This window comes from Hibiscus syriacus, unplaced genomic scaffold, assembly GCF_006381635.1.
Source record: "Hibiscus syriacus cultivar Baekdansim isolate YM2019G1 unplaced genomic scaffold, ASM638163v2 tig00117005_pilon, whole genome shotgun sequence".
NCBI lineage: Eukaryota > Viridiplantae > Streptophyta > Magnoliopsida > Malvales > Malvaceae > Hibiscus > Hibiscus syriacus.
The window spans coordinates 3,136,616-3,154,351 of NW_024063519.1; the positions used below are offsets into that span (position 1 = coordinate 3,136,616).

At 35.3% G+C, this 17,736-nt stretch overlaps 1 protein-coding gene and 2 pseudogenes across 1 annotated transcript; 2 read left to right on the forward strand and 1 right to left on the reverse strand.

Annotated features, from left to right (window-relative positions):
* Positions 1-256: 256 nt before the first annotated feature.
* LOC120195084 (chloroplast processing peptidase-like) lies at positions 257-1,702 on the forward strand. The gene is made up of 5 exons (XM_039197195.1): positions 257-430; positions 557-625; positions 800-886; positions 1,083-1,150; positions 1,417-1,702. Exons 1-5 carry the CDS (start codon positions 257-259, stop codon positions 1,511-1,513), a joined length of 495 nt encoding a protein of 164 aa, XP_039053126.1. The 3' UTR covers positions 1,514-1,702.
* Positions 1,703-11,241: 9,539 nt separating this feature from the next.
* LOC120195085 lies at positions 11,242-13,218 on the forward strand (annotated as a pseudogene).
* A 77-nt stretch (positions 13,219-13,295) lies between these two features.
* Positions 13,296-17,708, reverse strand: LOC120194937 (annotated as a pseudogene).
* Positions 17,709-17,736: the final 28 nt, after the last annotated feature.

Consider the following 17,736-nt stretch of genomic DNA (forward strand, 5'->3'; position numbering starts at 1 on the left):
GTCCAAAGATGGATTTGCTTACCCTACACTTTCTGAGGAAAAGAACAATATTTAACTCTTGTTTCCAGATCAATATAAGTTTGTGAATCATTCGGTTTGTGTGATTGTTTCCATACATTCAATTCCCCAAAGCATAAGATCCTGAATTGACTTCAGAGGGAAATGAAAATGTCATTTTTTCCCGATTTCCAAATAAACCCTGTTATTTTTCTTAATGTTCTTCATATTAATGTCTCTGTTATTATAATAATTTTGCATGGTAACATGCATCTTGATTGGGATTGACTTAAGGGTAACGCTTCTGAATTTTCTTATACGCACCATAGTGTTTTTTATTCTCATTTTAGCTCACTTTGCAACTTGTCCAGGCCTCGTACTTCTTCAGAAGTCCCGCTATAACGATATCGTAACATTCCGAGCTCCAGATCAGGTTTGTTGCTTTTGTATAGCAATGTTGCTTGGGGCTTGAGTGTGAGTGTTGAATAAGGGCTAACTGGCTAGCAAGCAGTAGAAAACCTCATACCGAAGTATTCTTATCTTGATATTGTTGCTACAGGAGCCTGGATTTGGGAAGGATGCCGTTTTCATTAAGAGAATTGTCGCAAAGGCTGGTGACTTGGTTCAGGTATTATTGAATCAAATGCAACTTTATGAAAAGTTTTCAAAGTTCCTTTATAGATCAGCACCTAGTATCTGCAAGACAGTATCTCATACAAACTGCTAAAAACAATCAAATTGAGGCAATTTTAACGTTGAAGGCTCTTCATCTTCTTCTAAAATGTCCTCTTACGCTATGCAGGTTCATCATGGGTCACTCTATGTCAATGGTGTTGAACAACAGGAAAATTTCATAGCTGAACCACCATCATACACATCAGACTTAAAGGTGAGTCCCCTTTGTTGTCTCTCCATGTATTCCTGAGTTCTCCAGCATTTCCTTTACTTTTTTGCATTAAATGTGAGTCCTGGTGGACTCCATGACCCGAATCATTTTAGTTTTGAGTTTATCATAGGACTTTGGGTGGTGCACTATTCAGAATTGTTGTTTCGTGCTGACTGCATTGTGTTTCTTGGATCTGTAGTATGTTCCTAATGGTCATGTTTATGTGTTGGGGGACAACCGTAATAACAGCTACGACTCTCATAACTGGTAAATCAGCTAGATCCTCTTTTTTTTTTTAGTTTCTTCTGTGTTCAGCTCTATTTTCTTTTGTTCTTTATGATGCTTGGTACATGGATATAGTTTAGAACATACTTTATCCCTGAAGGCTCCTGCAGAGCTTAACGATCCGTGAGAGCATCTTCTTGAATGTTTTGATTTGGCTATGATATTCTTTGTTCCTCTTTTGTACATCATTTGAAATGTGAATTCATGATGTAAATGCAATCATGTCATCGATGTTGATCGATAACCAGGGGCCCTCTGCCGGTGGAAAACATTGTTGGAAGATATGTGCTGTGCTGTTATAGACCTTCCAACCATAGACCTGCTGCAAGTTCAGGGATGAACTAGACAGGCCAAACTTTCTCCAACTCTTGGCAAAGCTGGGATGTAGATACACGGAGTCGTGTTTTGCGGTGTCTTGTCGCTAGTTCTTTTCAATGAATTTTCATACCGATGCTATCAATATAAGCTTGTTTAGTATGATTGTGGATTGTTGAGAGTTCAGCAGCAACTGTAATAGAAGGTGTTTATTTTATACTTCCTAAGAACGATGGGGCGTAGGGCTCAACCTTAGAATCCAGGTTAGAGTTAATTAAATTGGAATTTGATTGTTGAGTATTCTTTTAATGCTACAAATGAGACATAATAATTGGGGGGAAAGGTCCGCTAGTAGGTGCAAAATCAGAACCCCCCCCCCCACCCAAAAAAAAAAAAGAAAAAAGAATACGATCCATCGAGCACAACTCTGCATCGTACAGAATGCACATGGTGCATGACCAATTCAACCCAACCTTCTATCAAACCCCAATTGCACAATCATTATCATGTCCATAAATTCTCATTCAATTGAGGTACATTTACATATAAACATATTTGCATATAAACATATTCCATATAAATTCGAGAACTAAACATTTAAAACTAAGTTTTAGTATTTTTTATTTTTTCTATTTTAATTTTTTGTAATTACTTTTAAAACATAATATAATAATCATTGTATTATTTACTAAATTAATAATTTTAAAATATATATTTGCATATAAACATATTCCATATCTAATTGAGGTACATTTACATATACAGTACGAAAAACATTTTAAAATTACCGATAAACTGGAACATAAGAAAGAAGAAATGGAGAGGCTTGTGTTCTTCAAAAGAAGAAATGGAGAGGTTTGTGTTCTTCACATGGCAGCATTAAGTCATTTGATTGCATACAAACTGGAATCCACTAATACATTGCTTTTATTTTTTTTTAAACTAAGCAAAATGGAGAGGAAAACAACAACGATTCCCAAATTCTTCATTCAAATGGAATCAATAGTAAGCCAGTAACAAGTGAACGACAGTGATGTCTAACAGAAAATTTCTAAATTTGACATTACTGGTGACTGTTCCTTGCATCTAGTCCTAATAGCACAGCCAGGCAACCTTCTAATCAAATAACTTTTATTCTGAGGACGAATGATATTTTAACTCAGTGCCTCTTTGTTTTCGATTCAATTTTAGAAACTGACACTCCTGAAATCTTGTTGATCTCATATAGTAATCCAGCTGAGAACAAGAAACTGCATTCAACATCAAATATAAAGTCGGTCATTAGTGTGCACATTTGGACACAAAATCCAGATGAGAACAAGAAACTGCATTCAACATGAAATATAATGTCGAGCGATAGTGATTTTCCATTATTTGTACAACTACTAACAGTCCATATTATTCATAACATTTGTCAATAGGATTGTTTAAGGTTCAAATCCATCACCCTGACTCCACCAAGACTCTATAAGAGAACTGTTCAAGTTCCAACAGTAACTACCAGTTTTTCTCTCACATTGGGTTTGTTCCCAGGTGGTAAACATATTATTCCACCCACATGGTTTAAACTTACCCAACGACGCTGTTAATGGATTAAATGATTCCATAAAGCATGCACGGTAGGAGCATGAAGTAAAATGCAATAATGAGACACTAATTGACATTACCATTAGTGATACACACTCGGTGAACTGAGCTAGCAGCAATCAGTGCAACAGCTTCTGCTAATATGATTGCCAAAAAAGAAAGAGATATTCAAGTTCATCAAAAATTCTCAGAAAAGAAGCAAGTGCATTGCAAAATTTGTTAGAAACAACATGCTAGTTACTATGATAGATTCTTAAATTCCATTTTCAATGAAAAACCATGGTTTCTTCCCATAAAGAAAAAAAAAACAATTGTCGGGTTTTATTGAACTACAGTAGCTATTAGCGAAACAAGGAATTAATGGATTTCAAATATCAAACATCTGAGTTTCTTACTACTTTTCAATTTCAGTAGTGAACCTCATGAGCCATGAATGCACTATGCATGCTATATTTTCACCAAGGGAAGTTACATGACAGTATAGAATGTTAAAAAGGCCTTTTTCTCTCTGATCTTTATTAGTAATATCTCACAACAACAAATTAAAATAAAAACAAAACAAAAGCCGACAAAATTAATTAAAAGGTCTCGATAGGCGTACCATCACCCCAACTGGTCCTAGTCTCATTTGACTCCTGGAAATTCCCAATGAACTGAAAGGAGAGAAGGCAAGAAAAATAGAGATTAAAATGCCGAATCAAGCAATGCAAGTCACAAAAGAACGCTATTCAGTTCTCAGAGTTCACATTGTAATATGTTGGTTTTCACAACATCAACATATAAAATCATATGAGCGAACTAAAACCATAAGTCAGAACATAAAACAAACTGGGTGATAAATAAATAAATGTGAAACAAAATACTTTGAAATAAAATCTGATGGATGTTTATATTATCGGGGTCGAGTGTGCATACCTGGTAATGAAGAATTGAAGAAAGATATTATTTCTGAAGCTCATTATAGTCCTTTGACTATGCATCCATGAGGAAATAAAATATATCAAGTTCGAACAATTGATATTGGTGGGCATGTATGAAAGGCTATAACTGAGTTTGTATACCTGTCAGCAAGTAAAAGCAGAGCATCAGGTGACATATGGTTTGCTATAACCTATTTCCATTCCTCATTGGAAATGGTAAATAGTTACCATGGATTTTGTAATAGGTTTACCTTTGACACCCAGTAAGAAAGACTCGATCTAGGTGATTGTGGATAGATTAACTAAGGCAACACACTTTATTCTAGTTCAAGAGAATTACTCGATGGATAAGTATGTAGAATTATATATCAAAGAGATAGTACGACTTTATGAGGTACCTGTTTCGATAGTTTATGACAGAGATTCGAGATTTACTTCGAGATTTTGGAAGTCTCTGCATGAAGCCTTGAGAACTCGACTAAACTTCAACACAACTTATCATCCTCAGACAGATGGTCAATCTAAGCGAACCATTCAGATACTTGAAGACATGCTAAGGACGTGTGTTATTGATTTCAAAGGATCATGGGAAAAATATTTGCCTTTGGCAGAGTTCGCTTATAATAACAGTTATTAGTCGAGTATCAAGATTGCTCCTTTCGAAGCTATATATAGACAAAAATGTCGAACACCATTGAATTGGTTTGAACTAAAGGATCGAGACATAATTGGTCCAGATCTGATCAAAGAAGTTGAAGACAAAGTGAAAGAAATTTAAGATAATCTCAAGATAGTTGCTGAAAGAAAAATCTTATGTTGATTTGAAAAGAAATGAGATTGAATTTTTAAGAGGGTGATAAAGTATTTCTTAAATTATCACCCTGGAAAAAAGGTTCTAAGATTCGGGTGCAAAGGAAAGTTGAGTTCGAGATTCATTGGTCCATACGAGATTATAAATAGAGTTGATCTGGTTGCCTACCAATTAGCATTACCTCCGAAAATGGATAAGATTCATAATGTGTTTCATGTATCGATGCTTCGAAAGTATCGATTGAATCCTTCTTATGTCCACCGGAGGAAATTAAATTTCAGCCAGATCTATCGTATGAAGAAGAACCAGTAAATGTTTTAGCTCATGGAGTCAAAAAACTGAGGAACAAGTCGATTCCATTGGTGAAAGTTCTTTGACGGAACCATAAAGTTAAGGAAGCGACTTAGGAACGAGAATAAGACATGAAAAGACAATTTCCTCATCTTTTTACTCCAGGTATATAGATATGTATAGAAAATTTGAGGACTAATTTTCTTTAAGGGGGAGGTATTGTAATACCCCAAATTTTGGCTAGTGACTAAAATGTAAGTTTTGAAAGTTTAGTGGCTAAAGTATAAACTTTGAAAAGTTTAGAGACCAAAATAAAATTTTAAAAGTTTTATATTTTAGCGTGCAAATGAACAGTTTGGCCTAAAACAAGAATTTTTGTGGTAATCAGATTTTCGGTAAGAAATTTGTGTTAAAGGTTATAAAGCGTTAAAGTTCAATATAGAAATCGGATAATCGGATCGAGTCGAAATTTCACGAAAAAATTGAAGGATGTTATATAATGGTTGGAAGTATTATTTCCATATTTTTTATCAGATAAATTTAGCTCAGACCAATGTAATTTTTCGGATTTGGCCAAACAATGGAATTTGAGTAACTAAAATACAATTTTTGAAAATTGCATGACCAAAGTAGAAAGTCAAAACCAATCTGATTCATCTTTGACTATGGAATATTTTAATGGAAGATAATATAATAAAAATTGGTAATTATCAAGTTTCATTAATGGTATTTTTGGGATTTCTCATTAATTGAATTTTAAATTCAATTATATTATAAAGTAGCCATGTGTTAAGGTTGTTAAATACTAGAATAATCAAGAAATTAAACACATTTTAAGCTCTTGAACAATCATAGGTTGAAACTTCACTCTTCTCTAAGGTAAGATTTTATTTTTGATTTTTAAGCTTACATGATTGATTTTTGGACTAAGTTGTGAAATAGAGAATTAATCTACATGAAATTCTCTATCATTTGGTATAAATATTACATGGTGAATATGCTTGTATGTTGAGAATGAGAATTAAGGTTTATGGATTTTAAAGAATTGATGAAGGATTTTTATATTTTTGATGTTGGAGATTAATTTTCAAGCACGTGTGATGTTTAAAATCAAGTGTAGAGTGATCTAAAGCTTTCAGTCATAACCTAGGATTTTGAAGAAAAATTTATTTGGTTTAATTATGTTAGGGGTTTGATTTTAGAAGCTTAGAAATGTTGTTTAGAGGTTGAATTGATGCTTGAATCAAGTAGGAAAATATGAAATCCCTACCTTATAGTATTCGGTCATGAGGAAAATTTGGGGGGAATTATTGAAAATTTTCCTATATTCTATAAATGATATTAGAAGTGTTCTATGTGATTTGGAGATCAATTTGGAAGCTTGAGTTACTAAAAGGGCTAATATATAAGTTTTAAAAATTGTGGGATATTATTGCAAGAATGTGAAATTTGGGGTGTTCAATGTTAATTATTAACATTGATATTCTGGAATTTTAAGTTAGAAAGTTGATTGGAATCAATTTATAAGTTTGGTAAAGTTGAGGGTGAAATTCGAAAAGTCTCAATATTATAGGGACTTGATTATAAGTTTATTAAGTGTAGAAGTATCGTTGAGTAAATTATTGCAATGCTGGAAATTTTATTAATTTGCTGATTTTTTTGGATTTAAATATTGAGTTGGGGTTGAATTGCAAGTTTACTAAATTGAGTGGTTGAATTTAAAAAGTCTAAGAAAGTTAGGATGAAATTGCAAGCTTTTGAATGTTAAAGTATTGATTATAGTATTTTATTAAGGTGTTGTAAATTTTAGTAATTAATATGAAATGATTATAATAGTGAAATGTTCTTATGAATTTAATGAAAAAGTTAAGGTGAATTCTAGAAAGAATTCATAATTAGTGGTCTGATTATGCAATTAATAAAAGTTGAGGGGTTAATGTTGGAAATAAATATTTATGGAATTTTAAAAGTATGTTGAGAAGTTTGAAACTATGATGGAAGTATGATTTCATTTTGTATCAATTAAGTATTGATTTTATTTTTCTAGACTTTTTATTTTAAGTTTAGATTATGTTAGTTCGATACTAACATATAGTTTGAATATGTTATGGTATTATGTTATGTTGTCAGACGAAAAATCTAGTTATCCGAACGATGCAAAAAGAAAGGATAAAGCTCGTGATTAGGAATATCGCATAAAAGATTCGGTAGTGAGGCAAATGTGAGTGCAGTTTATTTATTTAATTATTTTAATCAAGAACGATTTGCGATAAGTCAACCTCATATTATTTCTAAGCATGTTTTCTACTTTAATTATGTATTATTTCTATAATGTTTACATAAATGTTTTATGGATGATTTAGGGTATGAACTGCCCAAGTACGAGTTTTATGAGAATGAATATTAAATGTTTATAATTTTCAGATATTGATTAATAAATGATTATATTACGAATTAAAAGTCCATTGTATGTTGTATTAAGAGTCGTAGGTACATTTGACATGTCATTAAGTTGAGTACTTTTAAATCAAGTTATGGTACATTCATGTACATTATGATTAGCACCGTTGGTGCATATGTTACGATTTGCACTTGGAGTGCATCTAATGATATGTAATGATTGGCACTTTGATGTGTCTAGTGTGCACCTTATGTTCTACTCAAATATCTTATATTCTCTTAAATATACTTGAGCTATGAAAATGAAATATAAGCTACGAAGATGTTAAGTTGGCACGGAATATGTTATATTTATGTTATTTTATATGATTTTATAAGTTAATTAACTCGTAAAATTTTGAAATCCACCTCTAACGCAAAAATTTACATCCGTTCATACTTCAAATAAAATGAAAAAAAGGTATTTGTTTAGAAAAAGCTTTAAGAACCAATGTGAAATTTGAGTATAGTTCATGAACCGATTCACTAATAAAATCAGTATTTAATTACCACTATAATAAAATTATTTATCATCGTCTTTTTCATGATGTATCTAACATTCTATACTTGTGTTGGCATTTACCAGACATATTTTGCCTCCATTGGGCTGAAATGAGAAATAAAAAGACAACTTTGACTACTGGTTTTTCCCAATAGGCCATTCATGTTTTTTATTTAGGGTTATAAGGGGCCATTTTTATTTTGGAGAATATGAGAAATGTTATAGTGTAGTTAGAACTCGTCACCTCTATTAAAAAATATATTTTTTTATAAAAAGTTATCAAAATAATTTAAGTTTTAAAATTTTAAAAAAATTAAATGAGTTCATCACATCGAGGTGACGAGTTCTTTTAAATTAAAAAAACTAGTCATTTTGAAGACGTTGGTAAACAGACAACAACAACGGTTGGACAACAGTCATCATAGAATTCGTCTCCTCGAGGTGACGAGTTTCATCGAATAAAATTTAAAAAAATAAAATTCAAAGAAAAATAATAATTGTATTAAAAATAAATAAAATGTAAATTAATAATTATAAAAATAATTTATTTACAAAAATTTACAAAGAAAATTTATTTATATTTTTTAAGTTCTTGACGATGCCGAGGAGTGGTCGAATGATAATGACACGAGGCTTGTCAAGTACTTGCAGAGGTGTACTTAACACACATTAGGATCCATCTTCGAAATACAGTGATAGACTTATGGTATTTGACGTTATCATTGTCGTTAATAAATCGACTTGGTTGCTACGTTGTTGACCATATACGATATAATCCCACTCACCCTCACCCGCATATTCTGTCGAATGTGCTTGAGTGTTGTACTGCATCACATGAACCTCCAACCCAAGTCACCGAGTCTCGGTTGAAGTATGATATGGAGGATAGAAACAGAAACTAGCCTGAGATGCATAATAGTAAACTTCAGTTGCAGATGTTGAAGCAGAAAAAGAAGATGACGATGACGATGTTTCCTTCTTGGACTCAGCGAACCTGGCTGATGTTGCCATTCTCACCTCTTTTGCGGTGTCTTGAGATATTGTTTCCTATTTGCTTCGTAATTCGAATATAGGGATAGTTGAAATCTAGGTCCAGCGATGTAATCTCGTAATGTGTGGGGACCGATAGTTGACGCTGAAACCATTAATCGATGTAGTAAGTGCTCACCGGCCAATTTTCGGTATGTTTCTCATGCGTATCAATTCTATGGAGCACGCCATATCAACGATTTGCATAGAAATCGACTGATTCAACGTAACTAACGCAATACTCTATCAACGATGTTCTACTCAACAATTGCAAAATGTAATAACGTCGTCATGTCACACCATAAATCGGACCCTTAAAAAATTTTGGTGGCAATAACTAGTAGATCTCGTCATCATACGAAAGCCAAGAAAACTGTAAATATTAAATATTAAAGTTAATATGTATAAAAGTTTACAAATTTTAAAAACATAGTAATAAGACAAATGTATACCACATATCGACCAATGATGTCGATCCTTATCCATATATCTTTTGTAGTGGCACTCGACAACTTCGTCTCGTTATTTTATGGCGTCATCTAAGATATTTAAAAATAAAAAATATAAAAAAATTAATTAAATTAATCAAATTAAAAATTTAAAAAAATAAAGTTAAAAAATCACCTTCCAGCAAAATCAACATCAAAAAAGGGAATCGGTACCAAGCCCAGGATTGTAGTAATATTAGACAGCCTGCTACATCGGTTTTTCAACCCTGCCAACAATGGCAACCTTGCAAAGCTCCCGGTACAAAAAGGATAAAAACGTAGAGCCCCAAATGATATGTTACACTCAGCGAAGTCATTTAATATTCGCAGATATTAAGTGTGTGCCAAATTACCTGATTTATTCGGTAAAAATATCCCTTCGATCAGTTGGAGAAGATATGTTCGGGATGCAAAAATAACCTCATCCTCAGCAGATTCAGCTGTAACTTGGATGGTGGCATATTTCCCAAAACTTGGTATACTAACATCGTAGGGTCATAATTGTTCTGCCTCACCACGGGGCACCATTCACATGAACATCGAGTTGGTAAGCGATGTCTTCTAAAGTAATCGTCGCTTCACCACTCGGGAAATGGAAAGCGTGCGTCTCGGGCTGCCAACGTTTGATCAGAGCCTCAATCAACACTGGGTACACCTTGAAGCCACATACAAATATGGTTGAAAATAGATCGGATTGCTGAAGATTTCTTAATGTCATCCCGTGCTGACGAATATTCTGTTCTTCTTCCGTTCGGAGTTCGATCAACGAATATGAACGTTGTCGAGGCGCAACATTATTCTTAGGGAGCTATTTTGAGGATTTTCACTTAAAGTATGATTTTTTCAGATTTTATTCTCTTCGAAATAGATGATTATGACAAACCAAAACTCCAAACACCTATTTATAGCCCTAATCTTGTTGGCTATAAACGGCTAGGGTATTCAAAATTCTGGTACCTCGAAGCACATACAATATGGCTGAAAATAGACCGGATTGCTGAAGATTTCTCAATGTCATCTCGTGCTGACGAATACTTTGTTCTTCTTCCGTTTGGAGTTTGATCAACGAATATGGATGTTGTCGAGGCGCAATATTTCTTCTTAGGGAACTATTTTGGGGATTTTCACATAAAGTAGGATTTTTTTTAGATTTTTTTTCGAAATAGTTGATTATGATAAACCAAAACTCCAAACATCTATTTATAGCCCCAATCCCGTCGGCTATAAACGGCTAGGGTATTCAAAATTCTGGTGGAGGTGACGAGTTCCACATGACCGTTGTAGTTACCCGTTGACCAACGACTATATTTTTGAATTCGAGGGAACTCGACTCCTTTATTTTAAAAAGATAAAACTTAAATTATTTTTATAAATTTTTAAAAAATAATATATTTTTTTAATAGACTCGTCGCCTTGAGATGACGAGTTCCATTAACGACATTAAATAATGGCTCACGTGAGATCTACTTATAAGTCCATTAAAAATAATATCAAAGAGAACTCGTTACCTCGAGATGACTAATTTCAATTACAATGTAGCATTTGTTGTATTCTTAAATAAAAAATTACTAGTCCTATAACCCTAAATAAAAAACATGGATGGCCTATTGGGCCAAAAAAAAAAAAACCCTTGAATACTAGACCTTTCTAACTGGAGGAGGTATTGATTGCCAGAATCATTACTTTATATTCATATCACGTTTTTATTCCGACGTTCAGAAGATACAACGGATAAAGGATCGAAGGAAAATAGAGTTATAAGTAAATAGTAATGGCGGATTACCATTTCGTTTACAAAGATGCAGAAGGAGCTTCAACTCAATGGGACGATATTCAAAGAAAGCTTGGCAATTTACCCCCAAAGCCACCTGCTTTCAAGCCACCTCCTTTTGAACCCGCGCCGGACCCGGATTCTGCCCCCAAGGACAAGTCTTGGATCGATCAAAAGACTGAAGAAGAACTTCAAGATCTCGAAGATGATCTTGATGATGATCGATTCCTTGAAGAATACAGGTTTTGATTATTGGGTTTAGAGATTTTTTTAAATTGATTTAAATTGTAGTTTAGCTTTAACTGGATAACAATTTATAGCTGAAAGGAATGTTCTCACGTTCGAGATCTTGTAAAATGGATAAAAATAGTGAACTTCTGTGATAAACTTTAAGGCTACTTATCATTATTTTCTTCAGTTTGTATCGAATTCATGATTTAATCAAGCTGGAACGTTTGCCTTGTGACTGAATTTTTATTTGCTCCGGATCTTTCCAAATACATGAAAAAATTAAACATATTCGTGTCGAACATACATTTGAATCGGGCTCTCACACTGAGTTTGAGTAACATAAACGTTCATTGATATCTATGTTTCTGCATTTTATTGAAAGAATGGTGTTGGTTGTATAGAAAGAAAAGGCTAGCTGATATGAGGAAAGCAGCTAAGGTTTCAAAGTATGGATCAGTGATGCAGATTTCGGGATCCGATTTCGTACGAGAGGTTTCACAAGCTCCTCAGAATGTTTGGGTGGTTGTCCTCCTCTACAAAGAAGGGTATTATTTTACCTTGATATTACTTGCTTCCTATACAATTATCAGTCTAATCTGTGTCAGATTTGTTCCTTTGTTCATGATACATTAACAACTGTTCCTTTTTAGGTTTGTTGATAGGACGTTACAAGTTTAGTACAATATTTAGTGCTTCCTGCTTCACGTTTGAAGTGGCTTGTGTGAAATTTTCATTTTTGTAACATTTAATCTAATCAAATCATACCATTTCCCCCTTTCTCTGTTCTATATTACGTAGATGTTCCTTTCGTTGTCCGTGATGTAATTTGAATAAATGTTCATGCTCATGTTCATTGAAAAATGTGTGTATTCATTATTCTTTGCTTTATTGGTATCTCTTGTAGATGCCCAGAGTGCACGGTTCTTTGCGGTGTTTGGAAGAATTGGCTGTTAAATACCCAGCCACAAAGTTTGTGAGATAACATCTACTGAGTGCATTCCTAACTACCCAGATGTAATCTTCCGACTCTCTTGGTGTACACAGTGGAGCAGTAAAGCAAATTATGTCGGCTTGTATAGTTTTGGCCGGAGATGCACTCCCGAAGGTATGCTATCGATGAAGGATTCACTCCTTTTTTTTCCTTTTTCCTAATGCTTTGGATGTTGTTCATGAGCTTCTGTCCCAACACTACCATGTGTTTTTGGATTGAAATTTGTTGTTCTTTAAAATATAGGTGTGGCCTTAGTTCTCTGTCAATCAATCCTGTACTAAATGATGGTCAAGTGTCGGTGAGCAGTCTCAGAAAGCTGTTCTTGAAGGAGTTCGAAGGCGGTTTATCGAAAAGTTGTTACCGAGCATGAGGATCAGGATGATGGAGGAGCATCAAGTGATAGATGTTCTGTACACTCAAAATTTCATTTGCATGGTATATATACTTAAGCGTCTCAACCATCATCACTTTCATGTCGAGCCACTTTGGGTTGGATCAAGTAATTTCTGGTTTCTGGCAGCTGTGCTGATTTTGATGTTTTGCTGTATTGTCTGGTTTGATATCTCCAGTAATGGAACTTACTGTGTTATTAGTTTTTGTTCTTTGGTGTTGAGCCTTTTGCGTGCAGTAAACTCAGATGAAACTCGCAACAGTTTAAGCTGTAATCATCTTTAGATGACAGCATTTAGTTAGCTGAGATCAAAACCTTTACAACAAAATGCGACTTATTCAGACTACTTTTAAAGTACGAAATGCGAGACTCCAGGCATCTATACAATCATCTAAACCCCAAACTTCCTAATTTGTCTCTACCATCTTTCTGGCTACCAAAAATAGCCTCTTTTGTTATAAGCTTTATTCCTCTCACCCATAGCTCGGCCATTTCAGACCCGCTTTCACACAAAAAATGAACCTCTTTGTTCTTGGTGGTAACAACTCTGAATATTCCAGGTTCGTTTGCATCACCCTTGCTGTGCCGGTTACTTCCAAAGGCTGCACTTGGTCCCGGTTCTGCCTCCTGGCATGTCACATTTCGGCGACTTGACTTTCCCCACTGCAGCAGTCCAGAATTTCGCAACATTTTCATGTCTTTCCAGTGAGGATTTCCTTTTCCTCCCTTGGTATGCTTCAGGACACGGGCACCACCGAGAACAAGGTTGCGAGAGAGCTCATCTAAAATCACACGTTCTGCATCATTTTTGAAGAAAGTGGTTTTTTGAACTAGAGAAAGCGCGGTTTCCCCTTTAGCATTCTTGAAATCACAATTTGCCCCGTGTGAGATTAAGAGCTCACACATGGGTCCATTACCTTCCCTAGCTGCCAACATAAGTGGGGTGTATCCATCTCCATCGGGGACATTTACATCATATCCCCTGCTCGTCAATAACATAACAGCATCCAAATCTCCGTAGCGTGCTGCACAATGCAAAGCATAGAAGCCTCCAGCATTTCGGTTGCCTTTTTCGAGTGTCAATTCAAGCATCACCTTCTCAAACAGATCACGGTTCTGATTCAGTTCAGACAATGTAATTGCCGTCTCACGGATTTATTTAACAGCTTAACATCAGCTCCGGCATAAGCTAGCAGCCGGAATGCTTCAACATGACCGTTCAAGGAAGCAATCATGATTGCTGAGAAACCGTTCTCATTCTGATAATCAAGATCAACTTCTCCACTTCCAATCAGAGCTTTTAGAGCCTCAACATCACCAGTTTCGGCAACAAACATCAATGGAGAGAAAACTGATACATTGCTCGACTTCGGGATCCTTAGACCCTTGATTACGTCCAGCACTGCTTCCTGAAACCCAAGGAACCATCGGTTTGAACTGGCAATCGAACTAGCGGACTGACCAGAGACGTTAACTAAGCCAAAGTCTGCTCCAGCCCTGATCAACACTTTGAGACATTCTTCATGTTTGTACTTTGCACAAATCATCAAAGCTGTGTCACCAGAGTCAGTCTTGGAGTTTATATCACAACCCGAATCAATGAGGGATTGAAGGGTTTCTGACAAACCAAGACGAGCAGCCAAGTGTAGTGGCCGGAACTCGGTTTTCAGGGTTTTAACTGGGCAATCTGCATTTGAACCACAGCTCAAAAGCACTTTGACCGCTCCTGTACTGCCACAAAGGATTGCATGGTGCAGGAGGGTTCTTCCGTAGTGAGGTATCTCGAGGGTGAAGTGCTGAAGGAGCATGCGCAAGATGGCACCACTATCTTCAAAATATTCTACAGCACACCAACTGATTGCATAGGGCTCAGCCAGTCCTGCACCCACTCGAAACTCTTCACCTGTAGTAGTGTCCCATGACCATGCTCCAAGACTTACTTTCATGTCAGTTGGAATCCCAGCCTGTTAATGAGGCAAAGTTGTTTATATGGCGAGAACAAATAATAATAACAGAAGGATCATTTAAAGCATGTTATGCAATCATTGATGTAACTCTTTAAACCCTCTTAGGTGATTTATGGGGGGAAATATCTTGAGGGAAACAAAGTACCATAAATTACCAGATCCAGATGTGATGCAACTATTATTAAAATATCCGAATTATTTAGATTCCAGTCATAGAAAAAGCTTTGAGATTAAGCTTGTACATCCAAAATACATTTAGTGCTTATTTTTACATTATTTAGAGTTTTGGGGAATTTGTGTTAATCACCTGTAGAAGCAAGCGAACAACTGCAACCTGCCGACTAACCACAGCCGCGACAAGTGCAGTGCAGTCAACATTTGTGTATAAAGAAGGTTTAGATGATTGAAGCAGTTGCCTGTGACTTGCACTCGCATCAACACCGCACTGTTATTAAGTACGAGATTATAAGATTAACATGGTGAATATAATACAAACAACTAATATTCAGAATTACATCAAGATATGAAAATGTATTGGTCCAGGAAATAAAACCAGCATGGAGTTATTGGCTAAATCAGCACCAAGTGCAGCAAGGTTAAACACCCAACTTACAAAAAGGCTAATAGCAGCTAAAAGAAAGAATTAAGACATTCTAATGGTTCAAACTATTGAAGTGACCGTGTTATATTAGAATGGATTCTATCACTTTACTCGTGTAATCTGCTACTAAGCGGTGCACAAGATTAGTGGGTATGATAGATTTACCTTCGTGAGAGCATTCACCACTTCCACAAATCCCCTGCAGCAGGCTGTGACGAGAGCATGAATAGCAACATGTGGCCGAATCAGATCAGACCCCATGAGCAGTTCTGCAAACCTTGCTTGTCCATGGCAGCTTGCCTCCAGAAGAGCTTCTTCGCAAGCTGCCTGAGATGCCCCAGCCTTAAGCAAGATTTTCAGAATCTCAAGGTGACTCTCTCTGACTGCTACTGTTGTTGCAAAGCCCTTGAAGAGTTTCTGATTCACATCAGCTCCTACGCTCTGTCATATAAAAAGAAACTTTTAGCACATCGATGGTAAAAGGAATCTAAACTACACTATGGATATCTTTTTATAGTTAACTTTGCAATCATCCTTGTACTTTGAAGTTTGATCTAAAAGAGAACAACATTGCATAATACTCGCCTTGTTTTCTTTTCTTACTCCCCTTTTCTTAAAATCGTACAGTGGTCCGTAAGAAGAAAATAAAACAACTAGCATTGCAAGTATTTTGGATTTTTCCATAGATAAAACAAATCACAGCCACAAACAGACAAGACAGCAACAACAATGATTCTTCAATAAATGCATGATGATTTGAATCAAATATGGGAATAGGGGATGCATCATATATGTGTGTATTGTTTCGTACTTCTAACTCAGGTCAACATTCGGTGACAACTCCAGTATGGGGCTTGCAGACCAAGTTTCTCTTGAATAAATATGTTAGGCAATAAAATACTTGTATCTCAGATTTCAATTTCCTTTAGAAATAAATATGTTATCCACAAGAAAATCTCTATTGGATATCCTTTAGAAAAGAAAGAAAACAATATTTTTTAGTAAAACATGAAAGGGCAATTGAAATACCACACATATGATTCAAGAAGGATATTATATATTTATATTTCCCTATCATCAACTTTCTTTGAACTCAATTATTCCATAAAAATCATGAGAAAATATCATCAAATTTAACCAAAACAAAAGCTGAGAATAATTAAATTTTGTCAAAGTAAACTAAGATGATTTAAGACCTCCTAAAATAGCAGATCTACAGAAAGGAGAATACAACATAGGCCCTTTTTACATGAGCAAAAAAGAATTGCAACCTTTTAATCATAAACAATAAGGCAGCCATATCATTACAAAGATTTCTCTTCAATGCATTTACTTCTCATAAATAAATGTGAAAGATATGGGTAGAACTTTTTTCCCGTAGCCGAATAGAGTACTATAGAAAGTTAGAGTGAAACACTTAATTTTATTCAGTAGCGTTAAAAATGGAGGTTTAAAAGCAACAATCTAACTCTGTTGAAACGTTGGTATTCAGTGACAATATACTGATTTGCATAACATTAAGAAATTAAACTTAAAACAAACATTGAAATTATTCTTAAAAAATAATTAAATCTTTACGAGCAAATAAAAATTAAACTCTTGAAATTAAACGCAGAGTAGCTTAAAACGATATGACTACGGAAATGACTCTTCAAAAATTCAATTTCAAGTAAAAAGGACCAAAAACGAAGAAAAATGGCTGTAAAACCGCGATATGAATGGAACAGTTTGAATCGCAAAACGTTAAACAAAACAGAAAATGGAAGGAAACAAAACCGAAAGTTTTGGATTGCATTACCAAGAGTTTCTTTACGAGAGCGACATTTCCGACGTGAACAGCGAGAAAAAGAGCGGTGACATCAGTCGTAAACTCCTCATACTCGACGCGAACCTCACTCGGCGACTCATCTCTCAAAACGACTTCGGTCTTCCTTGTTTTCAAGCGAACGGCGCCGACGAAGTTGACGTCAACGACCGGATCGGAGATGCATTCGAGAGCGGACCTCAGATCGCCGGTTAAAGAAGCTTCGAGCAGGTGCTGAGAAACTTCGGCCTCGTAATCGACGGGAACCACCTGTCTGCTGCCGGAAAATACCGTCATTGTTTACACGTGGCCGTGTCTAGAAGGTAGCACACAAAAGCCGATGCGACTCCAGGTGAGAGATGGCATGCGAAAAATGTGCGAGGCTCGAGGGAGGAGAAGAAGAAGCTCGAGTACTTAAAATAAGGGGAAA

Excerpts from the sequence above, each read along its gene's own strand:
- LOC120195084 (XM_039197195.1), top strand. The coding sequence starts at position 257 with ATGGTAACATGCATCTTGATTGGGATTGACTTAAGGGTAACGCTTCTG. Across the intron at positions 887-1,082 it reads CATACACATCAGACTTAAAG|TATGTTCCTAATGGTCATGT; the intron begins GTGAGTCCCCTT and ends TTGGATCTGTAG. Across the intron at positions 1,151-1,416 it reads AGCTACGACTCTCATAACTG|GGGCCCTCTGCCGGTGGAAA; the intron begins GTAAATCAGCTA and ends ATCGATAACCAG.